The sequence below is a fragment of the Pteropus vampyrus genome, unplaced genomic scaffold, assembly GCF_000151845.1.
Source record: "Pteropus vampyrus isolate Shadow unplaced genomic scaffold, Pvam_2.0 Scaffold1, whole genome shotgun sequence".
NCBI lineage: Eukaryota > Metazoa > Chordata > Mammalia > Chiroptera > Pteropodidae > Pteropus > Pteropus vampyrus.
The window spans coordinates 41,750,906-41,760,387 of record NW_011888782.1 but is presented as its reverse complement, the minus strand read 5'-3'; the positions used below and the strand labels follow the sequence as shown (position 1 = coordinate 41,760,387).

Genomic DNA, 9,482 nt, shown 5'->3' with positions numbered 1-9,482 from the left:
TGTTTCCATCGTTTCCTTGTCCTTGTGTTTCTGTTTTCTTTATTTTGGTTGGCTTTTGTGGTTTTTCCCTCTGGTTCTTCTTGTTTTATGTTATATACTTCAATTCTGACTCTATGGTGTGTGATTACCATTATGAATATGAAAAGGATAATTCTATATACAGTCATCCATTTTCTTCTGCACGTGCCTTATCTCTATTCCCCTTTACAAATTTAGATCTTTGAATCCTCCTCTTTTTAGTCGTTGTAGTCTCAATTTGTCCCTATGTATGCTGAATGTTCTTTACTATCTTGCTATAGCAATTCTCTTCTTAATGTTTAAGCTTATAATGCCCTATTCTTAGTAAGGATTGCACTCCTCTGCTTCTATTTCCTTGATAGTCACCTTACTCCTAATTATGTATTTTTTTTTTCATTTTGTTTTAGGTAAGATGACTGCTTTCAGTATTTCCTGTGGTGCAGGCCTCGTAGCGGAGAATTCCCTTAGTTTTTGTATGTCTGGAAAAGTCTTTATTTTTCCTTCATATCTACAGGAGAGCTTAGCTGGATACATTATTCTAGGTTGGTAGTTTCTTTCTCTTAATTGTTTTAATATTTGATTCCACTTGTCAGAGTTGAGGCTGGGCAGCTCGATTGTGTCGACTATGCTAATTGTCATAGTCAAGGGTATTGCTGAGCTAGAAGGAAATGTTCAGTGGTGTGAGGCCCAGTGGGAAGAATGTACAAGACGCAGACATGAGGATGAAACGGCAGGCATCGACTTTATTGTGTGGAGAGCTCTTTTGTTGGAAAGTGCAGTTCTATTGGGGAGTGCAGTCTATTGCACGGGGCATGCACTCTTATGCGCATTTCTCCTGCTCCCCTTTCTTGTCTCCCTTTCTGGTCTTTCTGCTCTCCCCTTTTTCACTCTAAGGGACTGCATGTTCCTCACATAGAAGAGTACAAAAGTAGCATTCAGCCACACACGTGCGATACAATAAGCTGAGGTATGTTTACATATTTTCTAAGTCTGGGGTCCTATTCCTAGCCACGGCCTGGATCACAGCTAGACCTTTGACCAGCCAGACCTTGAGCCAGCCAGGCCTGGTGCCCATACCACTCCTTTTTATCTTGCAAGGTTTGTGCTGAGAAGTCCGATGATAATCTAATGGGTTTTCCTTTATAAGTTACCGTCTTCTTCCCCCTGGCTGCCCCTGAGAATTTCTGTCTTTGTCATTGATTTTTGATAATTTGACTACAATGTGTCTTGGTAAAGGCCTTTTTGGGTTGAGATAATTGGGTGTTCTGTCAACTTCTTGAATTCCAAGTCTCAGCTCATTCCTTAGATTTGGGAAATTCTAGTCCGCTATTTGTCTGAAAATGCTTTCTAGTCTCTGCTCCTTCTCCTCACCTTCAATAATGCCCATTATTCTTATGTTTCCTCTCCTAATGGTATCAGCTAGTTTTTGTATTTGTCTTTCATTATTTTTCATTCTTTGGTTTCTCTTCTTCCTTCTGATTCATTTTTAGCTTTCTGTCTTCGATATCATTGATCCTTTCCTCCATTTGGTCGACTCTATTTCCCAAGCTTGCTATTTCATTTTTCAACTCTTGCAGTGTGTGTGTGTGTGTGTGTGTTTTATTTCCAGAAGATTTATTCTGTTCTTTTTGAGGGTTTTGAGCTCCTTGCTCTTCTCATGTAGTTGTTTTTTCAATTCCTGAAATTGTTGATATGACTCATTTCGGAACTCACTGAGTTTTTTCAGAGGTACCATCCTGAATTCTCTGTCATTTATGTTGCATATTTCTGTCTGTAAGCTTATTTTCTGGAGATTTTTCTTTCTTTCTGAGATGCCTTGTCATCACGGTTGTTCATGGTGTTTAATGGACTATTTCTCTGCGTGGGCATTAATGGAAGTGTAATCACCCTTTTTTCCAGAAAGAAGATTTGTTATATAAAGGTCTCTTTAGCCTGTTGCAAAGAAGGCACTTTTCTTTTGGTTTCCAGTAGGTGGCGTCTAAGCCTCTGCTTTATATAAAGCCTTAATAATGCCTTTTTCCCCGTCTCTTACAGATGTTTAACCACTCTTACTACTCTCAGTCTCAGTCCCTGTCAGTGTTAGCGACAGTTTTGGTAGTGTTTGCTCAGATTCCCCTGGTACTCCGCGGTGTTTGGTCTTGGAGGGTACGGGGGAAGGGGTCCTCTGGATTGGGAGTTGGGGGCTGTGGCTCAGCTTCGGTTTTGCAACCACAGCTGGTAAAAATCAACTGTTGTTTTTCTGCCTTCCACTTCTCTGCTTTCTGTCCTGATGACTAGGCCCTGCCGCTGGCTGTGTGGAAGTCACAAACTCTCCCAGGCAGGGCTGTTCAGGGAAGTTGCTGCTTCTTCTACCCACCCCCTCCTCCTACAGAAAGTTCTGGTGGCTGTGAGAGGCAGCTTCTTTATTTCTCCCAGTCTACCACCCGACACCTTGGGTTCTGACCTGTGGTAGCTCTTATGTGCAGATCCCTCGCTCAGACATGCTAGTGTGCAGTTTGGATGTTTTTTGTTGAGTTTTAGATGTTTAGCTTATTGTTGTTTCAAGGGGTGAGATCTGGGATACATCTCTCACTCCGCCATATTTCTCCAAACTCCTTGGAATTCTTATTCCTCATCTTAGAAGAGGGGCTTTCATCTTTTAACCATTGAGTATGATGTTAGTTGTGGGCTTGTCATATATGGCCTTTATTATGTTGAGGAATTCCTTCTATACCTAATTTGTTGGGAGTTTTTCTCATGAAAGGATATTGAATTTTGTCAAATGCTTTTTCTGCATCTATTGAAACGATCGTGATTTTTCATACTTCATTTTGTTAATGTTATGTATCATATTTATTGATCTGTGTATTTTGAACCATTTTTGTATTTAGGGGGAATCCCACTTGATCATATTGGATGATCTTTTTCACATATTATTGAATTTGGTTTGCTAAAATTTTGTTGAGAATTTCTGTATCTATATTCATTGTGGATATTGGCCTGTAATTTTCTTTTCTTGTAGTGTCCTCATCTGGCTTTGGTATCAGGGCAATGCTAGACTCTTAAAACAAGTTTAGAAGTGTTTTTTCCTTTTTAATTTTTTGGGAGAGTTTGAGAAGAATTGATATTAATTCTTTTTTAAATGTTTGGTAGAAGCCACCTGGTCTTGGGCTTTTCTTTGTTGGGAGGTTTTTATTACCATTTCAATCTTCTTGGTTGTTATTGGACTGTTTAGTTTTTCTATTACTTCATGATTTAGTCTTGGTAAGTTATGTGTAAATTTTTCTTTCAACTCTTTTAAATTTATTAAGAATGGTTTTATGGCAATAATTTGGTGTTCCTTAATGAAGAAAACATTTATCCTTGAAAGGAATGTGTGTTCTGAAGTCGCTGGGTATAATGTTCTAAAAATGTCAATAAGGTCAAAATGATTGTTAGTGTTGTGCAGATTTTCTATCCTTATCAATATTTTTGTCTGGCCTCTCAAAAAAAGAGTGTTAAAATCTTTAACTGTAATTATAAATTTGTCTAGTCTCTCCTTAATTCTATCAATTTTTGCTTTATATTTTTGAGGTGCTGCTATTAGATGTGTATACATTTATGATAGTGATGTCTTCTGGATGAATTCACCCTTTAGTCTTTGGAAATGTCCCTCTTTAACTCCACTCTTTGTATGTAACAATATATTCTTTGTTACGAAGTCTACTTATCTGATATCCAGCCTTCTTATGTATATTGGTTGAATGATATATACTTTTCTATCCATTTACTTTCAACCTATCTGTGCTTTTATATTTAAAGTATACATCTTGTAGACAGCAAATCGGAGCACCTTACACTTTTATCCATTCTAGTAATCTCTGTATTTTAATTAGAGTGTTTAGTCCATTAATATGGGTGAATTTATGTCTACCATTTTATATTTGTTCTCTGTTGCCACTCTATTTTTTTTATTCTTCTGTTTCTCCTTTCTTAAGTTTTGAGTAAATTTAATATTATTAAGATTCCATTTTAATTTATATGTTGGTTGGTTATTAAGCAGTATTTCTTGGTATTTGGGGGGGTTGATTTAGAGATATATTATACATCTTTAACTTTTCATAGTCAACTTAGAATCAATATTTTACAACTCCCAATAAAATCTAAGAAATTTGTAACACCATAAATTCACTTGACATTCTCTCCTTTTATGTTATAATTGTCTTATGCATTACATCGATATCCATTATAAACTCCACAATGCAGAGTTATAGCTTTTGCTTTAAATAAGACATATGTATTTTTAGAAAATCAAGAGGAAGAAGTGTTCATATTCACCTATATAGTGTTCTTTTTTATTTCTAATGTTCTTCATTTCTTTCTAAAGATCTGAATTTTCATCTGGTGTCATTTCCCTTCAGCCTGAAAAGTTTCTTTTAGAATTTCTTATAGTATATGCCTTCTAGTGACAAATTATCTCTCTGTCTCTGTCTCTGTCTCTGTCTCTGTCTGTCTATCTCTCTCTCATTCTTTTTTCTGAAACATCCTTATTTTGCTTTTATTCTTGAAGGATATTTTCCTTGGATATGGGTTAAGAGTTGACAGAAATTTTTTTCTTTTAACATGAGGAAGTCACTTCACAAACTTGCTCCAGTTTCTGAGACATCCTTAGTGTTTATATATTTCTTTCCCTGTATATAATGTGTTATTTTTCTCTGGTTGCTTTCAGGATTTTCTCTTTATTTTTGATTTTCAGCATTTTGACTATGATGTGTCCAGGTATTATTTTCTATGCATTTATTCTACTTAGGATTGCTGTGCTCCCTGAATCTGTTATTTTATATCTTTCATCGAATTTGAGGAATTTTTGACCATTATTTTTTCAAATAGTTTTTTTTTGTTCCATTTTCTGTTTTCTCATTTTCCAAGACTCTAATTGTAGTGTTTTAGGCCATTTGATATTGTTCCACAGGTTCCTGAGCTCTGTTCATTCTTTTTCATTCTTTCTTCTTGTTATTCATCAGATTGGATTATCAGAGTGCTGTATCGTCAAGGATTTTGATTTTACCTTTAATCATCTCCAGTCTGCTGTTAAGCTTATCCAGTGATTTTTATTTCAGATATTGTACTTTTTTAGTTTAAGAATTTTTATCTTTTTATAGTTTTTTATTTTGCTTAGATGTCCCAATTTTTGGTCATTATGAGTAATTTTTATTTTTACTTTCTTAAGTATGCTATAATAGCTCTTAAAAATTTTTTTGTCTGCTATATCTAGGTTATTTCTGTCGATCTCCATTGATTGTCTTCTTTCTTTAGTATGGGCAATGTTTTTATCTGGGTTAAGTAAATGTTCCCATGTTTTAAAGTATGCAGATATGAAAGTCGTTATAGCAACACAAGCCCGTAATAATCAAAATATTTCTTAATATACACTTTCAAATCTTTTTTTCTATAGTTTCTTTTGAAAATCAGCCAAATTCCTCACTTAGCATTGAAACGTCAGTTTTAATTTGAAGAGACATATTTTGTTTACTTATTTATTTAAAAAATTATCTGCAAAGGTGATTTCTACTGATAGCCATGTGTCATTAAAGAAAAGTTCAGCAAATTTGTATTGCTTGTCTTTTGTAAAAGAAAAATAGGTATCTTATCAGTAAGTTTGATATCTTTTAAGTATTTTGTTATGAAATAACCAGGGCAATCTCATGAAGTACAAAAGATTTTCATGGTTACTCTCCATCTCATTGTAAAGTACCATAGAGATCTTATTTTTGTAAAATCAATTGCATTGATGACATTCTGTAGCACTTCATACACCTCTGTTTTATCTTCTTTGCTGTAATTGTTTGTTTTTGAATGGTAGGGTGTATAAATTTCATGTGATTTTTTTTTTGTCTATAACTTGGTCTGGAATTACTATTTTTTATTAGATTCAAATCTTCCTCTCCATCAATGGCTAGCTTAAATTATTTAATACATACATTAGAGAAGTAATTTGCTAAATAGAATAGTAGTTCTACTAGAAAATTAACATTTTCTAGTAGAGATTTAGAAATTTAGTTGTTCACTAGAAAATTAGTGTTTTGTATATGGCATTATTGAAAAAAATCTAGAATATACCCTAAGCATAAACATGTGAAAAATAGATATGCTTTCATCCAATTGTATAGCAAACTTTCCATATTGAGTAATACTTTCTTCAAATATGCAATATTTTTGTATCTTTCAATAGTATTTTCTGACAAAAGGATATCTTTTAATTTTTAGCCATGTTATTTCCCATATATTTTTTCAGCTGTTTTCTCTAAAAATAGAACAATGTTCCCCAATGGTGTATGATTTTTCTTTGGTCCTTAAGTAGGAAATTTAATATGTATTACATATTTAGTAAAATATTATAAAGGCCTGGGTTAAATATTGCATGGTATTTTGAACCACTAATAAAAAAACCATTGACATTTGTCTTCATGTTCTACATGATTAGTCTTAAGAATTACGGCTTTCAAACTATCATTAACTAATATTTCAAGGTACAGTATCCACTTAGGTTAATCTTTAAAGCTAGTGAGTATAAGTATATATTTTATAGAGGCTTCTTGATAATTTTGAATTATTTGGGGCAAATTCATGTTAGGTGAAATTGCCATTGCTCTTACCTCTTAATAAAGCTGAAAACTTACTTGGAATAAAAGTATGAAGTTTAACATGATCTTATTGCCTTACACTATTTGACGTAACCATTAAAAAATGTTTTTTCATAATTTTATTATGGAATTTTGAAAACACATACAAAATATAAAAAAGAGTATAATGAACTCGATGTGCTTATAATCTAGTTTTATTAATTATCACTGTGTGGTACATCTTATTTCATCTATACCTCACCTCACATTATTTTAAATCAGTTCTCAGACAAAATATCATTTTATCTCTATATTTATGTACCTCTAAAAGTTACTATAATACTAAACACATAAAAATTAATAATATATTTTAAACATTATTAAATGTTTACTGTTCAAATTTCTCCTGTTTTATATTTTATTTTTGAATATAAAAGCAATGGGCTAAGAATACATTTTGGGAGTAGACTCTACAGTACTTTCAGTTTGGTTGAATGTGAGAGAAAAGAGAGAGGAAGAGTTTGAGGATGAAATGCAATTTTCAGGGTGAGTGAGGGTGTTGTATATTGAAATAAGGAAGGATGCACAGGCGGTTAGGGTGAAAAAATAAAGAATTCATTTTAAGACAAGTGGAAATATCAGGATGGAAATGACACATTTTCATTTGGATGGATAAGTCTGGAACTCAAAAAGGCAGTGTGGCTCAGAGACGAATCTGGGAATAGATGTAGCATCTGGTTGCCAGAAAGACCAAGTCTTGATTAGAAGCTTGGAACTTCTAACGCCACCCCAGACCTCCAGGAAGGTCAGAGGGGCTGGAAACTGAGTCAGTCCCCTGTGGCCAGTGATTTAATTAATCATGCTTTTGTAATGAAACTTCCTTAAAAACCCCTTAATGAGGAGTTTGGAGAGCTTTCAGGTTGGTGAACACATGGAACTGCTGTGAGGGTGCCCCACCCATACATTGCCCTTTGAGTTCCTCTGTTTGGCTGTGCCCGAGTTGTATCCTTTATAATAACAAGATAATGATAAGCAAAGCTCTTTCCTGAGTTCCTTGAATCATTTTAGCAAATTATCAAACACGAAGGAGGGGGCAGGTTGTGGGAACCCCCTACTTCATAGTCTGTAAGACAGAAGTGTGGATAATAGGGTCCCAATATGTGTGACTGGCATATGAAGCGAGGGCCGTCTTGTGAGACTGAGCCTTTGACCTGGAGCCCTTAACCTCCAGGTAGTTAGTATCAGAATTAAATTGTAGGACACCCAGTTGGTGTCAGAATTGCTTGGTGTCAGAGGGACAAAAGCCTAAGTTACACAGCCAACACGTGGCAAACCAAGACTTGAACTCTGGTCTTCTAACTCTATTACCTACGTGTAGCACTTTACATACGAGAAGAACATTGCTTCAACTCTCTTAGACAAAAAGTGCACAAGAGCTGCCGACTGATAAACTCAAGTTGAAGAGAAGGGTGGGTGAAAAGGTGAAATAAAATCTCTTCCCTGATTCTATATCTCAAAATTTATCTAACATTAAGCTATTATTCTATCTACCAGGGAGTGCAAATTTTTGTCTTCCACACTGTCAAAACAAAAGTCTTCCAGAATGAAGCTTCCAAAGTGTTGAAGTCACTGTCGTCATCTTCTGGGAGAGTGCAGTCACTGCCATCACTGACCCCGCTTAGGCTGCGTGTAAGGATGTATAACATGCTCAGGTCACTGCCGGTTCTAAATGAACGCTTTAGGCTGCTGGAGCCACTTGTAGTTACCAAAGAAACAACATTCTCTGAAAGTGACCAAGCAAATACAGGCAGGTAGACAGTAAAACTGTTAGCTTTTGTGGTCCTTTTTATTCAACTTGTGTGAGTTTTCATTTTCTAGTTCCTTTCTTTATTACCCAGTCCTTCTGGAAAGTCTCTTTCAATATATTTTTCTCAAGGTTAGGAATCAAATAAAACCTTCTGTTTATTGTCATCAGGGATAATGGATTTGGATTTCTATTTAATAGATTCTTACCTAAGTGAGGTAAAGCATTCCACCCTAGCATTCAAGATAATTCAAGATTATTGTTACTCCTTATATCATAAAGTCTACGTGACAAACTTTGATAAAAATGTAGAACCTAAACAAATTCTTTTACAATTTACTAAAAAGGATAGGCGGAGAAAAATTTACCTTCTAGAACAAAACAACTTCTGATGAACACTGTGGGGAGTTGTTTGTAATGTATCATGCTTTTGATCTGTGAATATTGTAAATTTCTATGTACTTATACTTTTATTTCCAATTAAAATTTTTGCACTGCTTTAACCTCTGGAAAGGGAATTTTTTGTTGTTAAAAAAACCGAACAAACATGTTTTATAACCTGAAGAAGTGGCTCTATGAGAAATGGGAAGTGAGACATAGGAAGATTAGCTGGATATTTCCTTCTAGTTCTTGATATATCTGCCTTTTTATTGACACAGCCTCACAAAATGAAAAAGTTAGTCACAATCACCCCTTGTGGCTTTTAAAAGATCTAACTGCTTATGGAATTGCAAACGCTTGAATTATAAATGGCTTCCTAAATAAAAAATGACCTCCATTGGGGTGGGGAGCACTCCCATTGGATTTAGGAGATACGGTCTTTGAATTGCTATGTTCTGTTTTGTCATAAACTAGGCAACTGCTGTGAGTGTACTGAACTAAGGGACTAACAAATGTCAGGTAAGCTGTGGCATACCCTTTTCACCACGCCCTAAAATACACGTGTTTTGTATAGAAATGGTTGTAAATGTTGGATTTCTTGGCATCTAACAAAAGCTTCTTTCATCTGTAGGATAATTGAGGCCTTACAGGATAATGGGGAAAAAAATAAAGGGAAAAGAATAAAGAAAACAGTTCTC

At 34.8% G+C, this 9,482-nt stretch overlaps 1 protein-coding gene across 1 annotated transcript in view; it reads left to right on the top strand.

Moving 5' to 3' along the window:
* Positions 1-8,414, top strand: part of ADGRG7 (adhesion G protein-coupled receptor G7) — a 65,696-nt gene extending 57,282 nt beyond the window's left edge. Inside the window, exon 16 of the mRNA XM_011355735.1 lies at positions 8,154-8,414. Coding sequence (XP_011354037.1) covers positions 8,154-8,414 — 261 coding nt within the window. The remainder of the gene's footprint in view (positions 1-8,153) is intronic.
* The last annotated feature ends 1,068 nt before the right edge of the window (positions 8,415-9,482 follow it).